The sequence below is a fragment of the Bombus bifarius genome, unplaced genomic scaffold (genome assembly GCF_011952205.1).
Source record: "Bombus bifarius isolate JDL3187 unplaced genomic scaffold, Bbif_JDL3187 scf7180000009182_frag, whole genome shotgun sequence".
NCBI lineage: Eukaryota > Metazoa > Arthropoda > Insecta > Hymenoptera > Apidae > Bombus > Bombus bifarius.
The window spans coordinates 1-14,956 of NW_022884955.1; the positions used below are offsets into that span (position 1 = coordinate 1).

The following is a 14,956-nucleotide window of genomic DNA, read 5'->3' on the forward strand; positions in this document are numbered from 1 at the left end:
CAACGGAAATGTTCGGTCCCAATCGGAACACTTAACACGTTGTCGACGACCTCGAAACGTTACATCACGGCCACAATCTCCTCCGTTGACGGCACATACGAACGCACCTGGACATTTCTAATCATACCGACCATATCGACTTCGATCCCAGATCAACCCGTGGATCGGTCAACGATACAGATACCCAGAAATCTACGACTAGCCGATCCAAGATTCCACAGACCTGCTCCGATCGACGTGCTATTGAGCGCCGGGCCAACACCAGCGTCACTGTGTGTCGGCCAACTTGATATCAGTCAAGCAAACGGGCCCGACTTGCGTCTGCAAAAAACGCGGTTCGGATGGGTCATCGGGGGGAGCCCAGCCTCGCAACCACCCGCACACGCATTTCACGCGTCCACGACGGCCTTGCAGGCGGATCTCGCCCGTTTTTGGGAAATCGACGAAGGACCGCCCACTGCGCACATTTCGGAAGCGGAACGACAGTGCGAGGAACATTTCCGGAATCACGTTCAACGCACCCACGAAGGGCGATACATGGTCGCTCTCCCATTCAACGAGACAACTCCTTCGCTTGGATCCTCCAGAGCCATGGCGATGAAGCGACTAACATCTCTCTGCCGTCGGTTCCAACGAGATAATCACGCCGTAATACAGGAATACTTGGCATTAGGGCACATGACGAAAGTTACCACGGGCCACTGCACGAACGACGGATATTTTCTGCCACATCATGGCGTGATCAAGGAGTCCAGCCAAACCACGAAACTCCGAGTCGTGTTTGACGGATCGGCCCCAACCACCACCGGAGTTTCATTAAACGACGTACTTCATACGGGACCGAAACTACAAGATGATTTATTTTTCATCCTTCTAAGATTTCAATCTCGTCAATACGTCATTACAGGCGATGTCGAAAAAATGTATCGCCAATTTCTTGTGCGCCCGGAGGATCGGAAATTTCAACAAATTTTGTGGCGCAATGCCGATGGAGAAGTCGACACTTATCAACTCAACACAGTGACATTCGGGCTCTCAGCGGCCCCTTATCTAGCCATCCGCTGCCTCAAGCAACTGGCGGACGACGAGGGGCATCGATATCCACGAGCGGCGACGGTCTTACAGCGAGACTTCTACGTCGACGATGTTCTCACAGGAGTCGATACAAGGGTCGAGGCACGATCATTGAGAACGGAGCTCACAGAACTGCTCAAGCTAGCCGGCTTAAACATTCGAAAATGGGCATCGAACGACCGGGAGCTGCTACGAGGACTTCCCGAGCAGGACATAACCGATAAGCTGCTACTCGGCGAATCGCAAACCTTCAAGACACTGGGTGTTTGGAATTCCTTCGACGATTCGATCCTATACTCCGTCAAAATCAATAATGCCGACTCTCGAATTACGAAGAGAACAATCAGCTCCGAAATCGCCAAGATCTACGACCCTCTCGGATTGCTGGCACCAGTAATTGTTCGAGCTAAGATGCTGCTCCAGCGACTCTGGACACTAAAAATTGATTGGAACGAATCCCTACCGGCTGACGTGCACACGGAATGGAGCAAATATTACGCACAGCTGCCATTATTGAATAACGTGGAGTTTCCACGTAAAACGATAATCAAACCCGCAGCGGAAATTGAGTTACACGGGTTCTGTGACGCCAGCGAAAGGGCATATGGAGCATTAGAGGCATTGTTAACATTACTAGAACCGTCCTAAGTGCTAATATCTCGACTCAGAGATAATATCTAGTTTCTGAAAGCTGGTGTCATAAATCATAATTGTCTTCATAAATTTTCTATTTTCTATAGTTTATTTGATTGATTTATTTAATGTTGCTTAATTGTATACTGTTAAAATGAATGAAGCTATGGATTATATGGAAAATAAATAAAGTTTGTAAATAAAAGAGTCCTGAAGGATACAGTTTATCCCTACATTTTATACCACCCGTTTAACGTATTTGCGTAGCTAATCTGTTAATCTTGCATTTACGAGCATTAGGACAATATAATTTGGGTTCGTGAATTTGGCTGCATGCCAATATGGAGGGTAGCGTAATGTCGACGTAAACTCATGCCATAAATCCGAACAATAATCTTCTTCAACGAATAGTCATGGGAATTTATCCGTTATATGATTACTTTTATTCAACGAGACCTTAGCAATTTGCAATGTTTAATAAATTTTACCATTTTTTATTAACGTAGATTATTATATAAAAATTGAGTTTAGAAAAATGAAAATATTTCAAGTAATTGAGTTAAGTTTCAAGTAATTGAGTATGAAAAATATATTTGAATTAGAATAATTTAATACTTTTTTCTACAATAGATATAAATGAAGTACATATTATGCTTATACTAGATACACGATAAAAAGTATAATTTATGTATTTCTAAATATCCTTGTTTGAAATGTTGTCCGTCGCAATAAACTTGTTGCAATATTTTTTCTAATAATATTTTAATATATTTCACAAATAGTAATTAAAATGCAGAATATTGTATGTAAAATACGTATAAATTATTTTACATTGTTCGTTGTATATGATTTCCAACATTCTGCTTCCAATCTAAATGTAAACAAATTTACTAGAGAGGATTAGCATTGGAGTAACTAATATAACGAAGCATGTCTAAAAAAATAAAAAATATATTCATTTAAATACATATAAAACAGTAGCAAAGGAATATATTATAGAAATACAAAAAAATGTAATTAAACATATGTCAGAGATGAAAGAACACCGGAGCCTTTGGAATTTTGGATAATCCCGCAACATTGTAATCTAGAGTCTACCATAGCTGTAATGAAACAATTTTAGTTATTCAATTCGATTGTAGTTGTTCGAGACTTGTGATAGTGAGCTTGACCCTATTCTTCGAGTAAGATGATTGCCAGATGTCGATGCGTTTCCGCAGTACATGTGCAGCTTTCCCTCGAGAGCGGCTAGCATCTTTTTCTAATCACCGATATGGAGATTGACCAATTGACAGCAACGTCAATTTCCCTCACCTTCCGAACGAAGGCTTTCCTCCACGAATCCGAGGATCTCGTGTCCTTAGACACACCCCATATAGTTTTCCTCTGTGGCATCATCGGCACGGAAAGTCGCTCCCTCTTGCGATCTCATCCACGAAAAGAGTAACGCCTTACGATCACTAAATATTAAGCGTTTTATTAACAAAGAGTGAGACTTAGATTTTGTGAGCACGTACATCTATCATCCCGCTGACCGCGGATTCGTTATCGAACCTAAGGCCATTGTCACTAGTGTAGCGAGCGCCTAATCGCCGTGGTTGATTGTCAAGTCTGTGGTATCCATACTTGTGTTGATAAACCGTACCTTTGTTATACCATAACGATGGCTAATTTCAATAAAGATTCATCAAACACCCACAACCCTATCCACAACGCTACCCCGACACATGCATTAGGTTGTCCGAAAAGTTTCTTTCGTTTGATAAGGTGATTATAGATGAACAACAATTTCTGTTTTATATTATTTTATAAAGCAGGGGAATACTGGAAAGAAAATGGAGAAAAAAGATGCAGACTATGTAGAAGGAAAGAAGAAGACCTGAGACATGTAATAGAAGAATGCGAAATAACGGGAGGAACAATAGAATATAAGAAGAGAAATGGACATAAGAGATGTAAAACCGAAAGTTCGTCCAAAGCCGAAAGGCACGGACTAAGCAATAATAAATAAAAATATTATTTTATTGAATTAGGTATGATCCATTTCGTTCTATTCCTATTATTATGTTCGTGCACAATTCAATAAACTAATATAAAACAAAAAACATTGTGCGACTATTATTCCCTTATAAAACGAAAGCATAAAACGTAATAAAATATGCATGGTATTCCATTCCCACCATATTTAATATTTATCCTTAAGTAAAGATAAAAGTTCATTAAATATGCAAAAAGAAGAAGAAGAAAAAAAATGAGGACCTAAGAGTTTCTCTTTATGTCCTCTATTTGTCGAGCAAGCAGGGTGCAACGTCAAAGATAGAAACATCACGTAGAGGTCCCGCTGTGAAATTTAATATCCATATCCAAACTCTGGAAGGTGCAACAGGGGACCAATTCTGGATGACAGCCCTCACGATTTCGCGATGGGACAGCATAACGCCAATTCACCGATGCCATATTCTTGCTTTAAAATGTCTACTCGTTTCTGCGTAGCCTCTCTTCGAAATAATCTGCTCGCAAAAACCAAAGCTAAACAAGCGACGGATTAGACGCTAGTCGAAACGTGTCAACGAGTGACAATTGATTTTATTTTAATGCGCCTGTTTAGGACATAAAATGTGAAAAAAATGGAAAAAAATTATTTTTTTTTTAAGGGGGTAAGGTTAATTCATACAAAAAAAGGCATGTTTTTGTGAATTATTTGTGACGACACAGTTAAAAATCTCTTTATTAAAACCAATAGTACATTAAAGTATGACATTCGAAGAATATTGTATAAAATTTTCACGGAAAAATATTAAAAAATACGGCAATGGCAGCAATTATTAGGACGTGTATCGGAAAAAAGTATAATTGCCGTGCCCCTCATAACTTGGTGCTGGATCATCCGAAATCAAAAAATCAAAGTTCATTCGTTAGGTAATAGTTTTCTCCAGGTAACGCTAGGAGGGTTTTTCGAAATTTCAATTTTTCACTTTTTTGGAACACTTTGAGTTAGCCGATTTTGCGAAAATTTGCGGCTAATTTTCCCTTCAAAGTGTTCCAAAAAAGTGAAAAATTGAAATTTCGAAAAACCCTCCTAGCGTTACCTGGGCGAAACTGTTACCTACCTGATTTTTTTACTTCAGATGATCCAGCACCAAGTTATGAGCAATTCTACTTTTTTTTAATATTGTTTGGAATATACATATATGTTTCGTGGCATAGGTTATGTTTCGCTAGATTTTATTGATGTGTTAACTAGTTTTAATATTGTATATTTTAATAATTAATTAATAATGTAAAACACACATATATATATATTTTCACGACGTAATCTTCCAATGGGATAAACAATGCATTTTTAAATTTTTTTTATTTATTTATTAAAATATTGATCTCATACATACATATATAACTTGTAATGTGATAATAAAAATTTTTTATTAGAATGTTAACTATGTATAATTACTTGGTTTGTTAACAGGTTTATTTAGTTATTTTATTTATCCATTTATCTTTTGTTATTTAATAAAATATAACATGTATTCTTGTCCCTTTTCCTAATTATTTCCTTGTTATTATTTTATTTCGGATTCATCAGGTGAGTTCGCAGTTCACTCAGTTTATTAGTTAATTGTTTTATAATTTCTCCTTTTCTTGTTGATTAATTAAAATGTGTCTTCCACTTATTCTCTTTTGCTATTATGTGGTATATAATTATTTTAACTTCTAGATTTTACCTGTTCCTTCGATTTACTAGTTGGTTTTATTTAATAGTTTGTTTTGCATTTGCGTATTCCATCTTCGTTAATTAATTGTAGTATATTTTCCTGTCGTCGGATATAATTGTTCTTGTTCCAGATTGATTCGCACCTCGCTCGGGTTGTTAGTTGGTATAGGTTATGTTATATTTTTCATATTTATTACTTCGTTAGAGTATTTATTTCTATTTTATCATTTACGCTCGTATGTTAGTTTTCTATATATAACTACGTTTAATTAGTCTTTTATCAAGGAATTTCCATTTTCGTTATACCGTGCGTTTGTTTTGGAGTGTTCGAACTGTCACTCGCGTTGTTTGTATATTGCAATTTTCTATTTTTCGTTACGGCACGCGCGGAGCGCGGGACGTGACACCAGACTGGGAATTCAATCCAATAGTTACCAAAAAACGAAGGTACAAAGATTTGTTTTCCTACAGCCAAGAAGGTGCTTACAAAGGCACTTCCAGACTGGGAATTCAATCTAATAGTTACCAAAAAACGAAGGTACAAATATTTGTTTTCCTACAGCCAAGAAGGTGCTTACAGAGGCACTTCCAGCCTGGGAATTCAATCTAGTAGTTACCAAAAGACACGACAGACGAACAATACCCATCACACACTAACACTTCTAGCTTAAAGAAAATAATAATAATAATAATAATAAAAAAAATTTTCGAAATAGTCCTTAGACTATTTCTGGTGGCAGCAACTACCGTATTAATCAGAAATCTAAATTAATATTTCATACGCAATCATATCATTTCAATATTTCCCTTCCGATTAAATTCAACTCAAACGGAAAATAAATTTAATAAAATTTAAATTTAAAATTTGATCGATTTAAACAAATAAATACGTAACAGAGATTAATTTTTGGTGGCAGCGGTGGGATACGCTCCACAGAGGATTAAAGTTGTCACGCTTGTCAATAAAATATATATTTAAGAAATAATGGCGACTAAATTGGAATCGTTGGACGAAGAAATGGTTTTGACATTGTCGGAAAAACTTAAAGCATGGGATGCGCTCCACGGAGGATTAAAGTTGGTTTAGACGGTGGGATAGGTTCCACGGAGGATTAAAGTTGTTACGATTATCGATAAAATATATACCTAAGAAATAATGGCGACTAAATTAGAATCATTGGACAAAGACATGATCTTGATGTTATCGGAAAAACTTAAAGCATGGGATGCGAATTTTCGCGACATGAGTACAAAAATGAATAAATTACAAGACGATGTGCGTTCACTGAAAACAAAAAAAGAAATCAAGACACCCGTATCATCGCCGATAATTTCCCAAGCGACAATACCGACAGAAGTTAATCCCCAACCAATTAAGTTAAAAGATGCAATAGAGACAGTACCGGTGTTCGACGGACATCGACCCTCGGTATTTCGATTTTTAAGAGCATGCGAGCGCGCACGAAACATGGTTCCTAGGCATTAAGAATCTCAGTTAGTAAAATTATTAACGAATAAGCTTCGCGGACACGCGTTTCTCGCCATAGAAGACACAGAAGTAATAAGTTTAAACGATTTCGGGAATAAATTAAAAGATATGTTCGGTCCGGGAAAAACGGTTAACGAATATAAAGGGGAATTAGCTACAGTATTTCAACGACCGGGAGAAGATATTTTGGACTACATAGATCGCGTCAAAGATCTCAGACTGGCGATAATGAACGGGGAAAGATACGAGTACGGCACCGTATTTCAAGATAGGATAGATCGAGACACGAGGGAAGCTTTCGTTAAGGGGCTCCCAAACGAGGTGTATTTACGAGTAAAGATAGCAGGATACCAATCCTTGGACTGGACGATGCGTACCGCCAAGCCGTGAAAGCAACACGAGAATTAAAACAAGCGAACAATAGAATTCGATACCAACATCCGACACCTTCGAATAATTATAACCGAAACAACGTTCATCCACCATACAATAATATCTACATCGGAAACAACCGCCAGGACTGGAGATTTGTACCGCCGTCGTGGAAACATCTAAACAACCCGGGAATAGAAGAAGGTGTCAGGAAAGAAGCAAGAGCAATAACCTGGGAAGAAAGATGCATAAATAAATACCTCGATAGAGATCTAAATCAAAAGAGAGATGCTGATCATTTCAACCAATCAACTTTTCAATGCAAACACCATTCCGTTGCTGTGATAAGGGATAATGTCACGTTAAACAATGAAGCAGAAACTAGGAAATTGAACGACGAGACGATAGGCAACGCTTATCCACTGCCTAATATCACGGAGATATTGGACCCGCTGGGAAGTGCGAAGTGCCTCTCCACGTTCGACTTGGCAAAGATACAAAAGCAAGACTCCACGAATTTCGTGAATGACTCAACCATAATAGGAAAAGAGATAGCGAATGTATCTCACTCAAAAACTTCTATAAAACCATCAGAAGGTAACTTTATCGAACTCAAAGCCAAATCATTAAATTGCAAGGAAGATCACACTATAGAGAATAAAAATATAGCTATCCCTAAATCCAAAACAGAATCTATAAGCAAAAAGGTTTGTAATAAAAATTCAAAGAATAATTCTAAATCTACCGAAAATATTTCTAAACGTTCCATACAAATAAATAATAATTTAATTATAATAAGCACTTCCAGTGAAACTATTCATCCTGAAAAGGTAGAGAAAAATCAAGGTGTTGTGAATAAAGTAAATAAAGAAGAAAAAAGGGTAATTAAGGAAAAGGATTCTAAACATTTTCAAGCTGAAGAAACGCAAGTTCAACGAGCTCAAAGAAATCAAAAGGGAGAAAAGAGGGAATCACCAGTCGAAGATATACATAAAAACTTGAATAAATACGCTAGCCATTGGATTATAATTGGATTAAAAATACTTCATTGGTTACTACATCTAGTCTTTGACATAGGTAACATAGTAGGTAGTGCTAATCTTATGATTCCCCCAGGAAAATATATGTCTGGTTTACATTAGAATTAGGGTTAGGGGCGTGAAACGAACCTTCGTTTGGGTTACACGTTGTCGTTATGCAATAGAGAAGACATTGACTAGTGCAAATACGATTATTATAGAACCGGACAAGTAACCGTGGTAGTTAGGTACTCGAGAAACTAATGACAATGATCCTAGGTTCAATAACGAATCCGCGGCCGACGGGATGATAGATGAACGTACTCACAAAATCTAAGTCGGATGCGTAATATTCACTGATCGCAAAGGGTTACTCCTTTCATCGATGAGATCGCGAGTGAGAATGACTTTCCCGTCCCGATGATGCCACAGAGGAAAACTATATTGGGGTGTGTCTAAGGACACGAGATCATCGGATTGGTCGAGGATATCCTTCGTTCAGAAGGTGAGGGAATTTTGCGTTGCTGCTAATTGGTCAATCTCCATACCGGTGGTTAGAAAAAGATGCTAGCCGCCCTCGAGGGAAAGTTGCTAGTGGGAGACGCCACTCGTTGAAAAATAGGTCTCCCCTAGTTGGGACAAAGACTGTTTGTCTGTTTGAAGGACTTTAGTTGACTAAATCTTAAGATTTATAACGGGCCCTCGAGCTAGCCGAACATGTACTGCGGAGACGCATCGAAATCTGGCAATCATCTTACTCGAAAAATAGGGTCTGCGTGTGGCGAGCCACGGGACAGAAACCGTTGGAATGTTTACTGTCGCGTGTCGCCACGAATATTTCTTTTAAGGAGAGCTATAGAATTATTCCATGCCTTTGTTAGACAAAGCGTTCATCCCGTGACCGCGGCTACGTTCGGCGACTGACTGTCGCCTCGAGTCCAAGCTCATTATCACAACTCTCGAACAATTACAATCGGATTGAATAACTACAATTGTTCAATTACAGCTATAGTAGACTCTAGGTTACAATGTTGCGGGATTATCCAAAATCCAAAGGCTCCGGTGTTCTTTCATCTCCGACATATGAAATATTTTAAAATTCCATCAGCTATAAGATTTAATTATCGTGAAATAAAATAAAATAAAATTACATAAACCTACCAGATTTTTAATACAAATACATATAATATTTATTAAAGATCACAAAAATATTTAGACGGTCCCCTATTCATTATGTTAATAAGTCTCAATATTCAGTAACGACATTTAACACTTATATGCTTATTATATTCGAGCTTTATATCAATTTTTTATTCAATATATGGATATCGTTTTTACAGTTGTTACGACCGTTCGCGGAGAGACGCGGTCGCGAGGAAAACGCGTCAGCGAGAGGCGTAAATTCTCGCTACGATTCGGTTAATCGACGCCGCGAAATAGTCGTTCCCCTGTTTCGGTTAAGATAACAGAGGTGGTTGAATGAATATGACACAGTATAGTAAGTTATATATCACCGTTTATTCTAACAACTTATAACGAAGACCGTTACGCTGGTGCGTATGTACGAGATGAGTGAGTGACTGATCTACGGGTGTGTATACCCGATCAAAGGATGTTGACTGTTCGAAGGATGTAAAATCAGTGCTGTCCGGAGACGATGCTGTGGCGGAGGAAAGCTAAGGATGGGTGTCTCTAGCGCACGGGGCCATCGGATTTGTTGGTGACGATTTTAGTTAAGAGAGTGAGGGAAATAGGCTTCGTTGTTAATTGGTTAAACGAAGGGTCTTAACCGCCCTCGAGAGAAAGTGGTTAGTGGGAGGAAAGTTGCATCATGCGTGAGAAAAACTTCCCTTGTCAAGCCGTAGTAGACAATAGTCTTTAGAAAATGCTTCGGAAACAGACGTTTGTTTGGTTTGAAGGATCTCGACTAGCAAATTCCTGAAATTTATGGAAGGTACTTGAGACTATTGAGGGTACGCAGTGAGTATCCGAAGACATCTGGTTGCCATCTTGCCCGCGGTGTGTGGCCTGGGCTAGGTAGAGTGTTACGCGACGTAACAACAGTCAAAAATATTTATTTAAAATATTTCTTTTTATTCTGTACAGTTGACTTATAGTGTTGAGTGGACTACATTGTGTTCTGCATTGTCAGAACATTTTGGGTTAAGAATTATTTTATTAAATACACAAAATTGTATAGAAGGATATGTGCAGAATTTATCGAGTTCAAATAGTTAATGTTCTTTAATAATATAGGTATATCCTTATCAATAGGGATACATAATGTGTAGTAATAAAACTTTTCGACGACACGTTGGTGCTGGTCTGGGGCACGGCATGGGGTAGAAACGTCCGCCTGGCGTTGGCGGAGTTGGCGGTGGCCTGCCTGGTCGCCGAGATCAAGGGATTGGGACTGAGTGTGTCCCCTGAGAAGTCCGAGGCAATGTGGTTTTGCCGCAAGGCCGATCACGAGACACCTCCAGCGGGTTATCGCCTGAGGTTGGAGGGGGCTGAGATCGGGGTCGGAACCAGCATGAAGTATCTGGGCCTAACCCTCGACCTGGACTAAGCCACTGGACGTTCAGCACTCACTTCGAGCGCCTGGCACCGTCTGTTGAGGCGACGGCGAACGCCGTAGGACATTTGCTGCCTCGGCTGGGCGGGCCCGACGTCGGAGTGCGCCGGCTGTACGCCGGCGTGGTGCGATCGAAGCTCCTCTACGGAGCTCCGATCTGGACAGAGGGCCTGATGACCAACCGTTGCAGTCTCCTAGCGATCAGAAGCTGCACAGGATGGTGGCCATCAGGGTAGTGAGGGGCTTCCGCACCATTTCGGCGGCGACAGCGGCGGTGCTCGCCGGGTTTCCCCCGTTTCACTCCACACTCGGGGTGTGTCGGGCGGGGTGGCTCGGCGGGCTTTGCTCGACAGATGGCGCGCCAGCCTCGACACGAGAGCGGGTGCACCGGGGATAAGGGTCCTCGGGGCCGTCCTTCCAAACTGGGACGTTTGGTTGGACGACGGCGGACCTCCCCTGACCTACAGGGCGACGCAGAGTGACACGGCTGTTTCGGTGAGTATCTGCACCGAATCGGGAAGGAGGCGACCGCACGCTGCCACCACTGCGATGCGAACGTGGATTCAGCGCAGCACACGCTGGAATACTGCCCAGCGCCACGACCTGATCGCGAAAATCGGATGGGACCTCTCGCCGCCGACGATCCTCGAGGCATTGTTGGTAAGTGAGAGAAGGAGGAGGGCCGTGAGCAAGTTATGCTTCTGTGAGCAAGTTATGCTTCGAAAAGAGACCGCGGAGAGGTGAGGGTGCGGTACTCTCACCCTGAGATGATTGACCGGCGAGGGCACGGTAGAGGCCATGGACGCGCTTCAGTGAGGTGCGCTAGGTCCGCCGCGCCCCCCGGTGGGGTGCAATCTTAGGCGCTGGCAGCTCAGCGCCCCGGGGCCGCAAAGCAGCCTGGTAGGGGAACTGGTTCCCGGGCCCCTTTCGATCGCAGCCGGGACGGTCATTGTGGAGGTTTTAGTCGGTTGGAGTCCGGCACTACTACGCCGCTTTTCCCCAGAAGCGACCTGGTGTCCGTGCGGATTTCCTCCACGTTAATAAAAAAAAAAAAAAAATAATAAAACTTTTGATAAATAGTAGTGTGAAAATTATTATTTTGGATTCTAATTCTAACATATTTTAGTTTTCGTTAGATATAATGCAACTTGTATATTATTATATCAAAATAACCGAATATTATATTATAAAATAATTGAAGAGATCATTGTATCTTTCCTCGTATTAAAATTTTGATAACCAAAAATCGATATGTTTATATCGATATATTGTAAAGTATGTATACTTTCATTATTTTATTTTCATTCCAAACCTTCTAAAAAACAAAACATTTCTTCTTGGAAAGCAAAGCAAATATCTATATTTCTCCTATAATGTACTATTCTTCAGTCTTATTACTATTTTAAGCAACAAACGCTTCTTTCCCTTGAGATAAAAATATTTTCTGTCAAATCTTATCACTTCCATTGTATATTATACATTCCAATGATAATAAGTACGTATAATTCACTAGGAAAGGCTGGTAAAAGACACTCACTGGAAATACTAAAGTGGTTAAAGTGGTATTAAAATGAACAGAGTCTTTACTTCTAAAGAACTTCTTATAACGGTTTCATCAACCTCCATTCAGTTTGGTCTCTTTTGCTTCTTAATAAAAAGAGAAGATATTCTCCTATATAAAGTATGCTTTCAAAGCTTTTTAGGCTATTTGTGTAATCTATTAACTTCTTAAAGAGGATGTTTTCAGAATATATAGAAAGTCATATTTTAACTAAAACATTTAGTTATAATTAAACCGTGTACTGAATTATTTACTATTATTAAGTTACTGATTTTATTTCTTCGTAATATAAAGAATATTTAATTTTCAAGGAAAAAATTTTGCAATTTATACGAATCAATTCTTGATACTATAATTGTTATATAACAAATTTTGATCTTTTATTCCTATAAATTAAAGAATTAAACAACAATTATTAATCGGTGTCACCAATTTCAAACAATTTTTATTTATAATCTTCCTCTTTTATTAAGGCTTATAGTCAGATTGTCTATCAAGGCCATGAGTGACTTGATGACACAATTATATTTATTTATGTTGTAGTGTAAATAGATTGGGAAAATGTTCTACCTGTATGATTTTATATGATACATGTAATATCGTGATGTAATATGTTTACAAAACGTGGACAATAGAGATGTTAATGAGACAGAAAAGACGATTGTGGCTTAACTTGAACTATTCATACCAAACGTACAGAACACAGCGCAATCCACACTCTCTCGGCAACGCCACTCGCAACCTCCGTCTCCGCTCGACTCGCACTCTGTTTCTCGACTCGCACTCTGCTTTTCGACTCGCACACTGTTTCTCGACTCGCTGTTGTCGCATTCTATTGCCCTTTTCCTAGGCCCACCGCACACGTGTTCTGCAGACGCTCGTGGCCAGGGTCACGTAGGTCTTTTCCACGAAACTATGCACTTGAAAAGACCGATGACACGTTGATGGGCCCGACGGCGCCTCGGCTCTCGCGACACTGTTCATAGTTCGCCCGATATTTCCCAGGCCTTTCGTCCACGATACTACATTCGGCCATCCTGCAATAACATCTGCCCTCAGATGTTGCCTTCTATCTCGCTGTCATCAGATGCGTCACTTTCGGCATTTAGGACCCAAGGTTTCATAATATCGAGGTGTGCACGGGTCCTTCCTCAGGTACTGCTTCGCACGCTTTCCTCTTTTCTTGTAATTTCGCAGGTTCCCTTCTAGCTTACCTATGTTTCGTTCGGTTAGGCTACAGTCAAGGCAGTTGGATACCACGTGTTCGACCCTTTCGCGTAACCCCTTGAACCAGAAGTCCTTCTTGACCATAGCTTCTGTTTTGGTAACCTCGAAATGCCCACGCTCGTGCGCTTGCCTGACTACCTGAGCCCGCATCGCTTTCGATACTACTATTAGCACATCGTCCTCACACTCCTTATACAAAATATTGTTTCTTACTACCTGCCCATCGGCCTGACTGCACGTTGCGGCGTCCAAAATCCTACGGACTTCGATGTCCTTGTTCTGTGCCCTTCTCAACCGTGCAATCAGCCCGTCTTCACTCTCCGTTACATACATAGCGCTCGGCAGGAGGTTCCTACTCGGAGCATCTACATGCTGCATACTTTTCCCCGGCCGATGACACACCTGATACTTAATCTCGCCTAGTAACAAGGCCCATCTAGCCACACGCACACACAAATCTTTCTTTCTAACTACACCTATCGGACTCGCATACTCCAAGTCTGACGATTTGATGACACCCTCGTTTATCCACGCTTCCATCAGATCATCTACTTCCTTTCTTTCCGACGGCGCCAGTCTTCGCGGTCTTCGCGCTACCGGCTTGTCGCTTTCCAAAACTACTTTTTCGGTTATTCCGACGTCTCGCTTCTTCTCCGGCCTATACCCCCTAACGATATCGCGAATCGCTTCACGATAATGCGGTTCCCGTACGTGTGTCAGGTCTGTTTCGTCGGTCTGTTCTACCGCGTTTACCCTCAGTACATCCGGCGCGTCCTCGTGACCGTCGGTCTGATCGTCGAGTCGTAAAAATGTCACCTCGCCCCGTTTGACTCGCAACTCTACCTGGTCTAAAAAGTCGGTACCTAAGAGTAGACTGTGTCTTGTCATTACCTTATTCGAGACAACATGCAGAGTGACAGTAAAGTCGTACCCGTCGACCGTCATTACCCTTGTGAACTCGCCCCAGGTACTATTGCCAGCGGAACCAAAACCATCAAACTTAAGTTTGCAGTTTCCCAGAGGTGGTGATCCTAACCTCACATACTCATCCGCTCGTATGAACGTAAGGTCACTACCTGTATCCACTAAGGAGACAAACCTGCAGCCATCTATCGACACGTCCTTCACGTACTTTTTCCTCTCCGGTCTTGAGATTACGTAAGTCTCTTTCGGTTGTGCCGTACACCTCGCTGCAATATGTCCAAATCCGCTGCACTTGAAACACTTAACACCTTCTCCCCTCTCCGGACACGTAACACTTAGATGATCCTCACTACCGCAAATGAAGCATCTT

General features: G+C 40.8%; 1 protein-coding gene across 1 annotated transcript; it reads left to right on the forward strand.

The window, feature by feature from the left end:
* Positions 1–151: 151 nt before the first annotated feature.
* On the forward strand, positions 152–1,722 carry LOC117214145 (the record flags this gene model as incomplete). Its single annotated transcript, XM_033459978.1, has 1 exon — positions 152–1,722. A coding segment is annotated over one exon (1,571 nt), but the record flags the coding sequence as incomplete, so codon positions are not given.
* Positions 1,723–14,956: the final 13,234 nt, after the last annotated feature.